At 42.0% G+C, this 18,588-nt stretch overlaps 1 protein-coding gene across 6 annotated transcripts in view; it reads left to right on the forward strand.

Annotated features, from left to right (window-relative positions):
* Nucleotides 1-18,588, forward strand: part of LOC140481885 (double-stranded RNA-specific editase 1-like) — a 317,299-nt gene that overhangs the window by 241,582 nt on the left and 57,129 nt on the right. For all 6 annotated transcript variants that reach the window (XM_072578507.1, XM_072578510.1, XM_072578509.1 and 3 more), the window contains one exon: nt 14,521-14,635. In XM_072578507.1, the coding sequence (XP_072434608.1) occupies nt 14,521-14,635 (115 nt within the window). The remainder of the gene's footprint in view (nt 1-14,520; nt 14,636-18,588) is intronic.

An 18,588-nucleotide genomic window follows, 5' to 3' on the forward strand; every position in this document is an offset into this window, starting at 1 on the left:
AACCTGGCCAGTGGATAGGACTTTAAACTAAATAGTTAGGCCGGGGAAGGTGTCAGTGAGATGGAAGAGTAAGAAAAAGTTAAAGAGAGGGGAGGGCTCATCAGAGATTATTCGAGTTTTCAGAACAAATCTTTGGCCAGAGAGTATGGAATAGGTCGGGAATCCTCTCTGAAGGCACAGCAGATAAGGGGACAACTATGAGAAAATGGACAGTCAACACAGGACTGAGGGTGTTGTACTTACATGCATACACTATTCAAAATCAGGTAAATGAGCTTGTAGTGCAAATTGAAATTGGCAGGTTGATATGTGTAGCACAGAAATGTGGCAGCAAAGGAATCAAGGCTGAGAACTAAATATCCAAGGATACGTCCTATTAAAAGAACAGGCAGAGGCGACAGGGTTACCTAATTAGTAAGAAATGGAATTAAATCAATAGCAAGAAATGATTGATTCCACGCCTTGCAACTCTGTGGGTAGAGTTGAAGAACTGCAAAGAAAAATAGACTCTAACGGGAGCTTTATACTGGCCTCTTATCAGGAGTCAGTACGAGGGGGAAGAAAATAAATCAGGACAAAGAAAAGGCATGTAAGAAAGACACTATTACAGTGATCATAGGGGACTTCATTGTGCAAGTGAACTGGGAAGATCAGTTTGGTAGTAGATCTCAAGAAAGGGTATTTGTGGAATGTCTGCAAGTTTATTTTTGGAGCAGCTTGAGTTGGAACCCACTAGGGAACAGTCAATTCTGGATTTAGTGATGTGTAAAGAGACAGACATAGGGATCTGAGGGTGAAGGAATCCCTAGGGGGCAGTGACTATATTATGATAAAATTCACCCTGCAGTTTGAGAGTGTAAAGCTGGAATCATATATAGCGGTATTACAATTGAATAAACCTAACTGGAAAGACATGAAGGAGGAGCTGGCCAGAGTTTATGAAAAGGGGAGCCTCGTAGGGAAAACAGTGGAACAGCAATGACAGGGGTTTCTGGGGATAATTCAGGAGGCACGCCAGAAATTCATCCCAAGGAAAAAGAAATTTACCAAGGGGAGGGAGAGACATCTATTGCTGACTAGAGAAGTCAGGGAGTGCATAAAAGGATAAGCATACAATGTAGTGAAGATTAGTGGGAAGACAAAGGACTGGAATGCCTTTTAAAAACCCAACAGAGGATAATCTAAAATAGCAATAAGAGGGGAGAAGATGAAATATGAGATTACGCTAGTATTAATATAAAAGAAGATTGCAGGTTTTGTTTAGATATCTACAAGGTAAGAGAGAGGCAAGAGTGGATATGGACCACTGGAAAATGAGGCTGGAGAAATAGTAATGAGGAACAAAGAATTGGGAGAGGAACTGAATATGTACATTGCATCACCCTTTACAGTGGAAGACTTCAAAAATATACCAGAAATTCAAGAGAGTCGGGGACAGAGGTGAGTCTAGTGTCCATCACTAAGGAAAAAGTGTGGGGAAGTTGGAAGATCACCAAATGGGCTACACCCCCAGAGTTCTGAACGGCATAGCTGATGAAATTGTAGAGGCATTAGTGGTGATTTTTCAGAAATAACTTGAGTCAGGAAGAGTCTCAAGAGGACTGGCAAATGGCTCATGTAAGACCCCTGTTTAAGAAGAGAGGAAGGCAGAAGACAGGAAACTGTCGGCCTTATTAGCCTGATCTCAGTTGTTGGTAAAATTTTCTAGTACAATATTAAGAATGAGTTTGCAGAGTGCTTGGAAATGTATGGAGTGGTCATGCCTGCCAAATCTGTTAGAATTCTTAGAAGAGGTAACAAACAAGTTAGACGGGGAAAGCCAGTAGATGTGATCTATTTGGATTTCCAGAAAGCGTTTGACAAGATATCTCGCAGGAGGCTGCTAAGTAAAGAGTCCATGGTGTTCGGAGCAAGGTCCCTGCATCGACAGAAAATTGGCTGACTGGTAGAGGCAGAGTGTGTGGATAAAGGGGTCTTTTTCAGGATGGCAGCTGGTGACTCATGGAGTTCCACAGGGATCTATGTTGTATTATGCATGAATGATCTGGATGAAGGAACTGAAGATTGCAGTTTACACAAAAAGAGATCGAGGGACAATTAATCTGAGGACGTGGGGAGACTGTTCCAAGTTTTACAGGCTAGGAGAGTGGGCAAAGAAGAAACAAATAAAATGCAGTGTGGGAAATTATGAGATAGTGCACTTGAGTAGGAAGAATAGAGGCATAGACTATTTTCTAACTGAGGAAAGGCTTTGGAAATGTCAAAGTTACAAAGTGATATGGGAGGCCTAGTTTAGGATTCTCTCTCGGTTCACATATGGGTTCATTTGGCATTTAGGAGGGTAAATACAATGTTAGCATTCCTTTCATGAGGGATACAATACAGGGGCAGAACTGTTCTGCCGCGGCTGCATAAGGCTCTGAATAGACAACATGTGGAATATTGTGAGTAGTGTGGGTGCCATGTCTCTGGAATAATAAGCTGGCGATGTTGGGGGGAGGGGGTGCACAGGAGCTTCACGAGTGATCCTGAGGGTGACGGACTTGTTATACGAAATGCTGTTGAGGACTCTGGGTCTGTACTTGATGGTATTTGGAAGGATAAGAGGGTTTCTGTTTAAAATTTACAGAGGGCACAACCTCAGAGTGAAGGGACAACCCTTTATAACTGAGGTGAGGAGGAATTTCTTCAGTCACAGTATGGTTGTGGAGCTCATTGCCATCGAGGGCAGCGGAGGCCAAGTCATTGACTGTATTTGATTAGGTTCTTAATTGATAAGGGGATCAAGGGTTATGGGGAGAAGGCAGGAGAATGGGGTTGACAAACATAACAGACATGATTGAATAGCAGAGCAGACACAGTGGACCGAATGACCTGATTCAACTCCAATATTGTATTGACTTCTGGTATTGCTTCATATTGTTGAACAGACACAAAATCTAAGAGTTATGCTCCAGTTTTATCAGCTGTTTGCTTCCTTGCCTTTCCCAGCTGAAGTCCTTATTAAAACTGGCTACCTTATCGCTTTCTCTCCTCCTAGGAGGATGACCCTTTGTACTGCTCAAGCAAATGGAGATTCACTCTCACAGCAACTTGGACACACCTTCAGTACCGTGCCAGAGCTGAATGTCCTTCCCATCTTTACAAGGATCCGTCTGAATTAATGGTGCCGCATGACACTTTTTGTACTTTGTTGCCACTTCTGTGCACCTGGTCTGCCTGATCCAATGTGCAACCTATATACCCACTAAAATCCAGCACTGGCTGTCAACATACTCTCAGTGAGAGATTTTTAATTTTAGCATCTTAATTTAAACAGAAATTTTGATTGCCTTTATTGCAGAATCTACTATTAGTGGCAATGACAATAACAGGCGAGCGTTCTGGCCACTGGCTCGATTTTTAAGAGACAAAAAGATCCTGCTTGTGGTATCTGAATCTACAACTAGGACCCTCAGATTTCAGAACAACACAATGTCGGCAGTATAAATATGCTTTTGGAAACAAAAACAGAAATTGATGGAAAAGCTCAACAGGTCTGGCAGCATCTCTGAGGAGAAATCAGAGTTAACACTTTGGGTCTGGTGACCCTTAGATCTTGTTATGTAAAGGTGGTGTTTCTACCTCTGGGTGAGAAGGTTCAGATTCAACTCCCACCTACACTGTTATGAGACACAGCATGTTTGAACAGGTTAATTAAAAGAATTAGAATTAAGACTATAAATGTAATGTTGATTTAAAATATGGTAGTGACGTACCATTGAAACCCAATTGCCAAGAAAGCTTTCAACTCTCAGATCCAGTTCTAGCTACAATGTAGGTAAACGTAGTGAAGGTAGGAATGCACACGAAAGTAACACATGTTGTATGGATCACCTAATTCTTATAATCAAGATTTTCCTCACTGCAAAAAAAATGATCTGATGTGAATAGCAGCTGTTTAATTGACTAATTAATTCTGGGCTATTAAATATTTATTTAATTTGCCATGAAATGTGTGGCTGGCTCCCCTTCAGTTAGTTGCGAGTAATTAGGAGTCTGAGATGAGCAAATTTATGAAGTAGTTTGCATTTTTATTGCAATAGTTTTAATAGATTGGTTTTAGCAGTTGGATCAATTAGTGTACATCTGCCACACCACCACAAATTGTATATTAGTACAAATGTACTGTTTTCCAAACAACAATTTGTAGTTGCAGTTAGTCTTCATAATTGCTTACAGTTCATGCTGTGTTTGCGATTGATTGGCCAATTGAAGGCAATGTCATATCATTGCACCAATATTGTGCTACTTTGGGAAATTAGATACTGTGTGATTTTTCCTTTGCCATTTAGGTGAAGATGGCACTGCATTTCTTTATTAATTTTGAGATCAGCTTGTCAAATGTTGAATGACCTTTCCTGTTGGTAAATAGATTTGGTGGTTATTCAATCTTATTTCTTATTCACTCGGGCGTAGACATAGCTGGCTGGCCCAGCATTTATTGCCCATCCCTAGTTGCCCTTGAGAAGGTGGTAGTGAGCTGTCTTGTTGAACTGCTGCAGTCCCTGTGCTGTGGGTTGACCCAAAATGCCCTGAGGGAGGGAATTCCACGATTTTGACCCAGCGACAAAAAGGGAACATGATATATTTCCAAGTCAGGATGGTGAGTTGTCTAGAGGGAACTTACAGGTGGTGGTATTCACATGTATTTTCTACCCTCCTCCTTCAAGATGAAGGTGATTGTGGGTTTAGAAGATCCTGTCTGAGGGTCTTGGGTGAATTTCTGCAATGCATCCTGCAGGTGTTGCTACTAAGTGTCAGGTGGAGCAAGTGGATGTTTGTCAATGTGGTGCCAATCAAATGAGCTGCTTTGTCCTGGATGGTGTCGAGCGTCTTGAGTGTTGTTGCAACTGGACCCATCTCGGCAAGAGGGGATTACTTCATCACGCTCCTGACTTGTGCCTTGTAAATAGTGATTTTGATGAGCCAGGAGGTGAGTTATTTATCACAGTATTGCTAGCATTGACCTGCTTTTGTAGCCACTGTGTTTATGTACAGAGTCCGGTTGAGTTTCTGATCAGTGGTAACCCCAAGCATGTTGAGACAGGCCGCCTACTTGCGGAACGTTTCAGAGAACACCTCTGGGACACCCGGACCAACCAACTCAACCACCCCGTGGCTCAACACTTCAACTCCCCCTCCCACTCCACCAAGGACATGCAGGTCCTTGGACTCCTCTATCGCCAGACCATAGCAACACGACGGTTGGAGGAAGAATGCCTCATCTTCCGCCTAGGAACCCTCCAATCACAAGGGATGAACTCAGATTTCTCCAGTTTCCTCATTTCCCCTCCCCCCCACCTTGTCTCAGTCAAATCCCTCGAACTCAGCACCGCCTTCCTAACCTGCAATCTTCTTCCTGACCTCTCGCCCCCACCCCCACTCCGGCCTATCACCCTCACCTTGACCTCCTTCCACCTATTGCATTTCCAACGCCCCTCCCCCAAGTCCCTCCACCCTACCTTTTATCTTAGCCTGCTGGATACACTTTCCTCATTCCTGAAGAAGGGCTCATGCCCGAAACATCGATTCTCCTGCCCCTGGATGCTGCCTGACCTGCTGCGCTTTTCCAGCAACACATTTTCAGCTCTGATCTCCAGCATCTGCAGTCCTCACTTTCTCCTCGAGTCAATGATGGTAACAACGTTGAACAAAACGCAAGTTGATTAGATTGTCTCTTATAGGAGATGATGATTATGTAGCATTTGTATGGAGCAAATGTTACTTGCCACTTGTCAGCCCACACCTGGATATTCTCTAGATCTCATTGCATTTGAACATGGACTGCTTCAGTATTTGAGGAATGGCGAATGGTGCTGAACATTGTGCAATCAGCAGCAAACATCCCTACTTAGGACCTTATGATGGAAAGAAGGTCATTGATGAAGCAGCTGAAGTTGGTTGCCTAGGACACCATCCGGAAGAACCTCCTGCATAAATGTCCTGGAGCTGAGATGACTGACCTCCAGCATCATCTTCCTTTGTGCTAGGTATGACTCCAACCAGTAGTGAGTTTTCCCCTGAAGCCTATGTTTTGTTCGGACTACTTGATGCCATACTCAATTGAATACAAGCTGTCACTCTCAACTCACCTCTGGAACTCAGTACTTTCGTCTGTGTTTGAACCAAGGCTGTGATGAAGTCAGGAGTTGAGCTTCCCTGATGGAACCCAAACTGAGTGTCGCTGAGCAAGTTATTACTGAGTAAGTGCTACTTGATAGCACTGTTGATGACACCTTCCATCACTTTGCTAATGATGGAGAATAGACTGATGGAGCAGTAATTGGCTGGGTTGGATTTGTCTTACTCTTTGTGTACAGGACATATCTGGGCAATTTTCCACATTGTTGGGCAGATACTAGAACAGATACTAGAACTTGGAGGAAGCACAGAGGACAAGGGAACGGCAAGTTCTGGAGCACAAATCTTTAATACTATTGACGGAATGTTATCAAGGTCTGTAGAGTTTGCAGTATCCAATGCCTTTTCTTGATATCACGTGGAGTGATTTGAATTGTCAGAAGACTTATATTTGTAGCGCTGGGGACCACTGGAAGAGGCCAAGATGGCTTATCCACTTGGCACTTCTGACTGAAGAGCACTGCGAAAGCTTCAGCTTTCTGTTTTGCAAGAACTGCATAGTGATCATTCTTATTGATACAGTCATGGATCTGCAGCCGGCAGACCTGCTCCAGATCCATTCTAGCAGCTATTTCCTTTAGTACCCGATCAATAGTGTTGCTGCCAAGCCACTTTTTGTGGTGGACACTGAAATCCCCTAGGAGAAAGTGAGGACTGCAGATGCTGGAGATCAGAGTCTAGAGTATGGTACTGGAAAAGCACAGGTCAGGCACCAACCAAGGAACAGTAAAATTGACGTTTCGGGCATAAGCCTTTCATCAGGAATGAAACAAGAGAGACTGCCCGACATCAACCTCAACACTGGAATAGACAACAGCAGAACCAGCCCTGCTGTCCTTACAAAGATGTCCTTACTAACATCTGGGGGCTAGTGTCAAAATTGTGAGAGCTGTCTGAAGGACTAGTCAAACAACAGCCAGACATGGTCATACTCATGATGGGCAATGTCCCAGATGCGACCATCACCATCCCTAGATAATGTCCAGTCCCACTGCCACGACAGACCCAGCAGAGATGGAAACACCGTGGTATATAGTTCTCTGAGTTCTCCTCAGAGTCCTTAACATTGACTTTGGACTCCATGATGTCTCATGGCTTCAGGTTAAAACATGGGCACAGAAACCTTCTGCTGATTACTACATACTGTCTTCCCTTGTCCAATAAATCAGTATTCCTCCATGTTGAACAAGACTTGGAGGAAGCACAGAGGGTGACAAGGGAGCAAAATGTGCTCTGAAGGGGACTTTAATGTCCCAAGTGTGGTGCTGAAAAAGCACAGCAGGTCAGGCAGCAACTGAGGAGGAGGAGAATTGACATTTTGGGCATAAGCCCTTCATCATTCCTGTTTCTCCTGCTCCTTGGTTGCTGCCTGACCTGCTGTGCTTTTCCAGCACCACAATCGCGACATTGAAATCACCTCCTCAGACACATTTTGTTCCCTTGTCACCCTCTGTGCTTCCTCCAAATCTTGTTCAACATGGAGGAATACTGATTCATTGGATGAGGGAAGACAGTATGTAGTAATCAGAAGGAGGTTTCTGTGCCCATGTTTTAACCTGAAGCCATGAGACATCATGGAGTCCAAAGTCAATGTTAAGGACTCTGAGGAGAACTCAGAACTATATACCACGGTGTTTCCATCTCTGCTGGGTCTGTCCTGCCAGTGGGGTTGAACATTATCTCGGGATGGTGATGGTGGCATCTGGGACATTGCCCATCATGAGTATGACCATGTCTGGCTGTTGTTTGACTAGTCCTTCAGACAGCTCTCACAACTTTGACACTAGCCCCCAGATGTTAGTTAGGGCAGCAGGGCTGGTTCTGCTGTTGTCTATTCCAGTGCCGAGGTTGATGCCGGGCAGTACACCTTGTTTCATTTCTTTCTTGGGACTTAGTAATGATTGCTACAACTGAGTGGCTTGGTAAGCCATTTCAGAGGGCAGTTGAAAGTCAACCACATTGCTATGGGTCTGGAGTCACATGCAAGCCAGATCAGGTAAGATTTTCTTCCCTGAAAGGAATTAGTGAGCTCGGTAGGGTTTTTCTAACAATTGACAATGCATTGTGGTTTTCAGTAGATGTTTTTAGTTGGTTTAAAATTCTACCATCTGCCATGATGATATTTGAACCCAGCTCCCCAGAACATTAGCCGAGTTTTGGAATGAATAGTTTTGTGATAATACTGCTAAGCCATTATCTCCCCTCTAAACTGTCCTGCTTCGGCTTCTCTGTAATTAGTAGAAAGCATTCACAAGGCCGTCATGGAGCGTAATCCAACTTGCATACACGAGCACACCTCTCTAGTTTAAATGCCTTTCTCGAGATTTGACCACAAGTAAAGGATTCTGGGTAATTCAAGATGGAGGATGGGAAAAAGTTGTGGCTGTAAAAGCTGATTTCCTCGAATTCCAGGAGCAATAATTACTGCTTTTAAGCTGTTGCATTGATTTGAAACTTTGGAGAGAAAAGATCAAAACAATGGCACTTTAAAATGGAGGAAGAGAGAGACCACATGGTTAGTGTATGAATCAATTGAGAAAGAAATCTACGCTGCTATCTTTCAGAGCAGTGAATGGGCATGACCACTGCCTTTGCTTTTTGAGTTCAGTTATTTCTGGACATCCAAGTGCGTCTGAGAAAAATTAACAAACAGTAAAATTCACAGCTGACCTTGGAGGAACCTTTGTGAGATAGCTTACAGCATGGCAGCAGCAAAGTGCATAGCTTTAAATGTAACTTTGCTGTTTTTTTTGTAAATCTACAATAGTGAGTAGACTGGGTTATTTTTTGATTATATGTTTATTATGATCTGTCTCTTGATTAAATTTAAATAATATAAAACATAGGTATTAAGTTAGCCTCAAGTGGTGGTTTTTAGAGCAATAAGGCTGCGCTCTTTTCTGGATTTGTAGATTGTTAGTGTGCAAAGATGGTCTTCAGTAAAGTGATGTGCTCATCCTGTAAAATGTGGGAGATTAGCAAGTGTTTCCATGTTACTGATGATTATGTCTGCAGTAAATGTGTTTGGTTGTGAGTCCTATCAGATCACATGGATCAGTTGGAGTGGAGTTCGAAGCAATGAGGAATTTACATGAGCTCGGGGGTGTGTTGGATGACAGTTATCAGAAGGGGAAAAAACACAGATAGAATCAGGTAGATGGGTTATCTCCAGAAATGATCGGAGAGGGAGCTAGGTAGTGCAGGAGTTTCCTGTGGCTCTCCCTGTCTCAAATAATTATGGTGTTTTGGAAAATGTTGGGGATGGTGGACTCTCATGGGAATGTAGTGCGAACAACCAAGTTACTCGTACGGAGACTGGCCTGAATCTAATGAGGAGCAATCGTTTGTCATAGGAGACTCTCAGAAGCACAGACAGACGGCCAGAAATCAGAATAGTGTGTTGCCTCCCTGGTACCAGGATCAAGAATATCTCGGAGACGGTGTAGAATATTCTCAAAGGGGAGAGGGACCAGCAGAAGGTCATTGTATACGTTGGAACAAATGACATAGGAAGGAAAAAGGATGAGATTCTGAAGGGAAAATATAGGGAGTTCAGCAGAAATTTTTAAAAGCAGATCCTCAAGGGTAATAATGTCTGGATTACTTCCAGTGCTATGAGCTAGTGAGGGTAAGAATAGAAGGAGAAAGCAGATGAATGCATGGCTCTGAGAAGCTGGTGCATGGGAGAAGGGCTCACATTTTTGGATCATTGGAATCTCATATGGAGTAGAAGTGACCTGCATAAGAATGACTGATTGCACCTGAATTGGAAAGGGACTAAATTATTGAAAAGGGGATTTGCTTTAGCAGCTCAGGAGGATTTAAACTAGTAAGGTGACTCAGGGAAATAGTGAAGAAAGAGATCAGTCTGAGACTGGTATACTTGGGAAATGGAGCAAGTCAGGGCAGGGAGGAACAAGCAGAGAATGAGGTAAATTAAACTGCATTTATTTCAATGCAAGGGGCTTAACAGGGAAGGCAGACAAACTCAGGGCATGATTCGGAACATGGGACTGGGATATCATAGCAATTACAGAGGCATGGCGCAGGGATGGGCAGGACTGGCAGCTTAATGTTTCAGGATAAAAATGTGATAGGATGGATAGAAAGGGGGGGGCAAGAGAGGAGGGGGGGTGGTGTTTTTAATAAGGGATAGCATTATAGGTGTGTTGAGGGAGGATATTCCTCGGAATATGTCCGAGGAAGTTATTTGAGTGGAACTGAGAAATAAGCAAGGGAAGGCAGATGAAAAGTTAAAATTCTAAATTGGAAGAAAGTCAATTTTGACAGTATTAGGCAAGAACGTTCAAAAGTTGATTGGGGGCAGTTGTTCGCAGATAGAGACAGCTGGAAATTGGGAAGCCTTCAAAAGTGAGACAGTTAGAGTCCAGAGACAGTATGTTCTATTAGGATAAAAGAAAAGGCTGATAGGTGTAGGAAATGCTGAATGACTTGAGAAATTGAGGTTTTGGTTAAGAAAAAGAAGGAAGCATATGTCAGGTATTGACAGCAGAGATTGTGTGAATCCTTAGAGTATAAAGGCAGTATATACTTCAGAGAGAAATCAGGAGGTCAAAAAAGGGACACAAGGTAGCTTTGGGAAATAGGGTTAAGGAGAATCCAAAGGGATTTTATAAATACATTAAGCACAAAAGGGGAACAGGGGAGAGAACAGGGCCCATCAAAGATCAGCAAAGTAGTCTGTGTGTGGAACGACAGGAGGTGGAGGAGATTCTAATGAGTATTTTGCATCAGTGTTTACTGTGGAGAAGGACATGGAAGATCTAGAATGACAGAAAATAGATGGTGACATCTTGAAAAATGTCCATATTACAAGAGGTGGTGGTGCTGGATTTGTTTAAATTGGTAAAAGTGGATAAATCCTCAGGACCTGATCAGATGTGCCCTAGAACTCTGTGGGGAAGCTAGGAAAGTAATTGCTGGGCCCCTTGCTGAAATACTTGTATCATGAATAGTGACAGGTGAGATGCCGGAAGACTTGGAGGTTGGCCTACGTGGTGCCACTATCTAAGAAAGATGGTAAGGAAAAGCCAGGGAACTGTCGACCAGCGAGTCTGACATCGCTGGTGGGTAGATTGTTGGGGGGAGCCCTGAGGGACAGGATTTATATGTATTTGGAAAGGCAAGGACTGATCAGAGACAGTCAACATGGCTTTGTGCATGGGAAATCATGTCTCACTAACTTGACTGAGTTTTTTGAAGAAGTGACAAAGAGGATTGATAACGGCAGAGCGGTGGACTTGATCTTCAGTAAGACATTTGACAAGTTCCTCATGGTAGACTGGTTAGCAAGGTCAGATCACATGGAATATGGAGAGAACTAGCCATATGGATACAGAACTGGCTAATGCAGATGACACCAAAATTGGAGGTGTAGTGGTCAGCGAAGAAGGTTACCTCAGTACAGTGGGATCTTAATCAGATGGGCCAATGGGCTGAGGAGTGGCGCATCAAGTTTAATTTGGATAAGTGTGAGGTGTTACATTTTGGAAAGGCAAATCAGGACAGGACTTACACACTTAATGGTAAAGTCCTGGGGAGTGTTGCTGAACAAAAAGACCTTGGTGTGCAGATTCATTCCTTGAAAGTGGAGTCGTAGGTTGATAGGATAGTAAAGCAGGCGTTTGGTATACTTTCCTTTATTGGTCACAGTATTGAGTATAGCAGTTGGGAAGTCATGTTATCACTCTCCAGCACATTGGTTAGTTCATGTTTGGAATACTGTGTACAATTCTGGTCTCCCTGCTATAGGAAGGATGTTGTGAAACTTGAAAGGGTTCAGAAAAGATATAGAAGGATGTTGCTAGAGTTGGAGGATTTGAGCTATAGGTTGAGGGTGAATAGGCTGGGGCTGTTTTCCCTGGAGCATCGGAGGCTGAGGGGTAACAGTACAGAAGTTTATAAAATCATGAGAGGCATGGATAGGATAAATAGACGTGGTCTTTTCTGTGGAGTAAGGAAATGCAGAACTTGAGGGCATAGGTTTAGGGCAACTTTTTCACACAGGGGCTGTGCATGTATGGGATGAACTGCCAGAGGAAGGGGTGGAGGCTGGTGTAATTACAACATCTAAAGGCATCTTGATGGGTATATGAATAGGAAGGTTTGGAAAGATATGGGCCAAGTGCTGGCAAATGGGACTGGGTTAATTTAGGATATCTGGTCAGCATGGACAAGTTGGACCAAAGGATGTGTTTCCATGGTGTACCATCTCTATGACATGATGACAACAGCTCTTATTATATTTGTATTATCGCTTGATCTCCTGTAACTTGAGTATCCAGTGTGTAAGAGGCTCTGAGAATAAATTTGAAGGGGTGTGGGGAAGAATGGAATGGTTGAAATCAGAGGGTACAGCTGGGAGGGTCGATGGAACAAAGATGGAAAGCAAAAGGATCAAAGAGAACATTGCTGTTATGAAAATTCTTGAGACAGCGACTCATAATAAGAATGGCATTTGTAGCAGGTGAATTGAATTTAGATTTTGATCATCCCAATTTATGGTTAAAATAATTTGTTATCTGCAATGCAGGCAGTCCTGAGAGTCTTCAAGTTATGAAGCCAAGGAGAAGGATATGGATGAGGAGAACCTTCTCGGATAGATCCTTGGGGATCTTAGAGGTTTCGGGCTAAAAATACAAGCTATTTTCCAGAAACAAGTTGAATGGGTCAAAGTAGGACCAAGCAATGACAGTTATACAAAAAAAAAGATGTCTTGCAGAAGATTAGTGTGTTTGACCAAGTGCAAGGCTGCAGAGAGCTCAAGAAGGACAAGTAGAAAGAATGTATAATATTTGCAATCACAGAAGTGACTTTGGTTAGAAGTGTGGCAGGGGCAGAAACTTGGTATCAGAGCATCTAGTATGCAGTTGTTTGAAAGATTAGGACAGATTTGAGTGACAACAGCATATTTCAAGGACTTCTGGGAGGGTTGAAGATACAGTAATTTGTAAGGATAGTAGGAAGAGGAAAAGCTGAAGGATTGTCTTAAGTATAAGATGAATTTGGAGAGCACATTAATGTAAATAGAAGGAAAACCAGAAAAGAACTTTCAGATTTCGTACGTGGAGAAACATTTAAAAAAAACTTGATTTGGTACTGGAAAGTGAATGTGACAGAGACATCTGAAACGATCATCTCAGTTTAATTAACAAAAAAATTTGAGCTCTTCAGACCTGATTGGGGTGAGAATTGATGAAGCAGAGTGAGAATTTTAAGGATGCTGTTGTTTGTGGTTGGGAGGAATAAAACAAAGGTGTTTCTTTGGATTCTGTAGTAATCCTAGCAATACGTAAAATAAGCTGTGAAAATACAGAAAAAATTTTTACACTTTTTCAGTACTCAAAAGAAAAAAAATTGAAATCCACTGAAAAGATGTATTAGAAATTTGGTGCGATTAAAAATCTGCTTTATCCTATTGCTGGGTAGGGAATGGAGCTCTTCCCACTTCAGATATCGGTAGTCAGGCATCAAGCACTCCCAGTTCAGTTAAAGCAGTTCAGTCAGGTGCATAGTTAATCACTTTCCACCCTGATACCAGCAACGTCCATCACCCCTAGTTGTAAAGGAGCATCTCCTACCGAACAATTTTCCATTTCTCTCAGCAGCCATTCTATGGGTTCACTGTTTAAGATGGCCAATTAGGGTGAAATGTGTAGAGTGTGGTGCTAGAAAAGCACAGCAGGTCAGGCAGCATCCGAGGAACAGGAGATTTGACATTTCGGGCAAAAGCCCTTTATCAGGAATCATTCCTGCTGACCTGCTGTGCTTTTCCAGCATCACTCTCGACTCGAATCTCCAGCATCTGCAGTCCTCGCTTTCACCTAATTAGGGTGAAATAATGTTTGCTTTGTGCTCTTGGTCCATGCCGATTAGGAACTGGATTAATTTTGCAATGGACTCGATCAACAGACCAACAATGCTTTCCTGCATCAACCAAGGCTGGATTTGAACACAAATTCTAGAGGTGAAAGGTCTATTTTATCTGCATATATTCTGTTTCCAAATAGTGAACTGCAATGTGTAAATCAAATGTGGCTTCTGGAATTTTTCATTCAGACAAGTCAAGCAGAAGATGGAGATGTGAGAATGCATCACAGTATATGTAATTGTAATGTTCAGCCTTTTAAGGGAATCTTGTATTAATCACATCAAGCTTAGGAATACTGTATCATTTTTAATTATAGCCTTTCTGTGCAATTCTAGTCAACAAAATGCAACGCTGAGTAAATTAAAAGCTAGTTTAGACCAGAAAAAAAGGATGTTTGTGAACAATATGCATTTGACCTGAATGTCTGACCTCATTCCTCTGACTAGGTATTGGCAGATGCAGTGGCTCGATTAGTGGTGGATAAATTCAGTGAACTAACCGACAACTTCACCTCCCCTCATGCACGGAGGAAAGTTCTTGCTGGTGTTGTCATGACAACAGGTATAGTGCAATTTGTCTCATTTCTTCACATGTGCATGTTGGGTTTCTTTTGGAATAAATTAGGTTGTACAAATGTGCCTCAGTTATTTGACATTTTAAAAAAAACAAGTTGCAGGTGTTAAATGAATGCTTGGGGTGAGTAGAATAGACGAATTCAATGGAAAGTTAGCAAGGGGATAGAAAATTATGTTACGAACTAAAGTAAATGAGAAAATACTTGCACGGAGGATAAACACTGGAAAAATTCAGCTGGCCTAAATAACCTGTTTCCATGCTGTCAAATGTACTATGTGAAGGCCTAAATATTAAAATTTTATTTTCATAATTAATCGTGAATTAAGTTTTATTGTTGGTCTTTCCCCTTTTCTGCCCTCTATGCATAAGGAAACGTAAATTAGTTTGTGTCTTGATTGTAAGATTACATTTATATGTGGAAACCCTCATTTCTAACCATTTATCATTTGTCAAAATTTTAAAATGAAGGATACTAAGTGGAGAATAATTAAAATAAACCATTATCCTTTGATTGAAGCTGTAACCAGTGACTTTTTATCAAGATTTTCCTCACAAGTGAAATAAATTTTTTATTCTAATATTCATCACTCACACTTTGTATTCAGCATCTCTTTGTGTAGTAATGAAGTACTTAAGTATATTAATGAATGTGAAAAATGGTAAATTTTTATCATATGCGCAACAGACGAATCTGTATAACAGCGTATGTTGCATTAGTATTAAATGGTGAAATGTGGTAATGTATGAAAGTCAGGTATGAAAAGTGCATAATTAATTTTTCACATTGTGAATGAAGGAGTCTCTTTGAAAGACTACACAATTATAGGTCCATTCTCCTGCATTTTTTCACTTAGCCAGTATTGTGATCACCTTTAAATATTTATCCAATTTGTTTTTGAAAGTTATTGAAAGCTCCAACCACCTTAGTTAGGTAGTACATGCCAGATTGTCATTGCTCATTGTCTAACAAAACATGTTGCTGCTGGTTGTTTTGTGCATTAACCTTTTAAATCTGTCTCTTCTGGTTACTAACCCTTTTGCCCCTTTCCTTTTAATTACTCAATCAACGCACTGCATGTATCTTCAACTCCCGTACCAATTTTTTCTTAACCTTGGGCTCGACTTTCCATGTAATGGAAGTCTGTCATACCTGATACCATTCCAATGAATCCTTTCTGCAGCCTCTCCTGATATCCTAAAGTGTGCCGCCCAGGTTGATCACAGTACACAGCTCTGGTTTAAACACGGTAAAAGTTTAAAATCACTACCTTGCTTTTGTGCTGTATTGCACAGAAATTTCCTCGAGTGGGAGTGCAAAATGGAAAGTAAAGAATAGGTCCACGCCCCCAGGACCTTCCCCTGCCACCACAGGAATTGCAAAACCTGCGCCCACACCTCCCCCCTCACCTCCATCCAATGCCCCAAAGGAGCCTTCCACGTCCATCAGAGTTTCACTTGCACTTCCACACGTCATTTACTGTATCTGTTGCTCCCGATGCGGTCTCCTTTTACATTGGGGGAGGCAGGACGCCTACTCGCAGACTGCTTCAGAGAATATCTCCGGGGCACCCGCACCAACCAACCCCACTGCCCCGTGGCTGAACACTTCAACTCCCCCTCCCACTCTGTCGAGGACATGCAGGTCCTGGGCCACCTCCATCCCTTACCACCCAACATCTGGAGGAAGTACGCCTCATCTTCTGCCTCAGGACCCTCCAAACCAATGGCATCAATGGGGATTTCTACAGGTTTCTTCATTTCCCCTCCCCACCTTATCCCAGTTCCAATCTTCCAGCTCAGCACCATCCTCATGATCTGTCCCACCTGTCTGTCTACCTTCCCACCAATCCACTCCACCCTCACCTCCGACCTATCACCTTTACCACCTCCTCCATCCACCTATTGCACTCTCAACTACCTTTCCCCAGCCCCATCCCCCCCTCCCATTCATCTCTCCACCCCTAAGACTCCCACCCTCATCCCTGATGAAGGGCTTTTGCCTGAAATGTTGATTTTCCTGCTCAGATGCTGCTTAACCTACTGTGCTTTTCCAGCACCACACTCTTGACTCTACTGAACAGCATTGGCAGTCCTCACTTTTGCCTAGTAAAGAATGCCACTCGTTATACCACCCCTAATAGTTAACTCTGTTCACTGCAAGGAAATGAATGTTTGACACTGCATGTAATAAGCAACCAACTCAATACTGCCCATTTTGTACTACTGTTTAAGATTAATTTCACTTTCAAAAGGCAAGGATTCATACACCTTCAGTTTTGTTTTGTGTAAATGTAATAAACCTCATGCTCATTGTGTATGTGCATGATCTTTGCTCTTGCAATGTCAGACCCTTTTTAACAGTTATTTGATATTGCGTTGACTTCCTATCTTATATTCACTCTTGTAATTTATTGTTATTTTTAAAATATTCACTTTTTAATATTATTATATACACATAAGATTATTATAAATTGGAATAACGATGTTTATTATAAACTATCAAAACAATACCAACCAAACTCTCAAACTTAAATAATTATTTGTTTCCTTCTGCAGTGTACCATAATGAAACTATACTAACTACTAGATAGTTTGTGTTTCACTTTCTTTTCTGTTTGTCTTCATTATGGCAAATACATTTTAAGTTGTGAGATTAATAGTTACCAAGGTGATCAGGGCCTTGGTCTTTGAACAGTCTTAACAATTTAACAATGAGGTGACCAGAGTTTTGTCTTCCATGACAATCTATCATATTCCCAATTGTCCTTTCAACTCATTTTTAACTTCGCTCCTTTAGAGTCATAGAGATGTACAGCACAGAAACGGACCCTTCAGTCCAACTCGTCCATCCCAACCAGATATCCCAACCCAATCTAGTCCCATTTGCCAGCACATAGCCCATATCCCTCCAAACCCTTCCTGTTCATATACCCATTCAGATGCCTTTTAAGTGTTGTAATTGTACCAGCCTCCACCACTTCCTCTGGCAGCTCATCCCAGACACGCACCACCCTCTGCATGAAAAAGTTGCCCCTTAGATTTCTTTGATATCTTTTCCCTCTCACCCTAAACCTATGCCCTCTAGTTCTGGACTCGCCCACCCCAGGGAGAAGACTTTGTCGATTTACCCTATCCATACCCCTTATGATTTTATAAACCTCTATAAGATCAACCCTCAGCCTCCGACACTGCAGGGAAAACAGCCCTGGCCTATCCAACCTATCCCGATAGCTCAAATCCTCCAACCCTGGCAACATTCTTGTAAATGTTTTCTGAACCCTTTCAAGTTTCACAACATCCTTCTGATAGGAAGGAGACCAGAATTGCACACAATATTCCAAAAGTGGCCTAACCATTGTCCTGTATAGCTACAACATGACCTCCCAGCCCCTGTACTTGATACTCTTTCTGTCTCAGCAATTATTACTTACTAATACAGTTGTCTTATAAATTACAAGCCTATAATTGAAGGTGGTCTTGATATTATGAATTGGAGTCCTGCACAGTGACCAGTGTTTTCCATTCATAGTGCAATTATCCAACGTCAGATAAGAAATTGTCTTTCACAGCACTATTGGTTTACTTAATTATGGGGTAATTCAGTATATTTAATTTCGCCATAATTTATATTTCTGTAATTTGTATGCTATGAAGGTGAAGACAGTATGAAGCCAAGTTTGTAGCCCTAACAGAAATGAAAGGAAATAATTATCTCAATGACCTTTCTGCTTGGCTTACATCAAAACAAAAAGGGTAAAGATTGTCAAAATATGTTGCTACCCTTTGATTCAATGTAGTTGATATTGAAGGAATTCAAAAGAAGAGAGAACAGACGCTCTTTATGTGAGTTTGCTCCAAGCTGCAACCTTTGGATGAAAGGTTCAGAAACTGTGATAAGAGCTTTTATTAGCGAGTTTTGAAAAGATTTGTCACTCAGG

Source organism: Chiloscyllium punctatum, chromosome 10, assembly GCF_047496795.1.
Source record: "Chiloscyllium punctatum isolate Juve2018m chromosome 10, sChiPun1.3, whole genome shotgun sequence".
Lineage (NCBI taxonomy): Eukaryota > Metazoa > Chordata > Chondrichthyes > Orectolobiformes > Hemiscylliidae > Chiloscyllium > Chiloscyllium punctatum.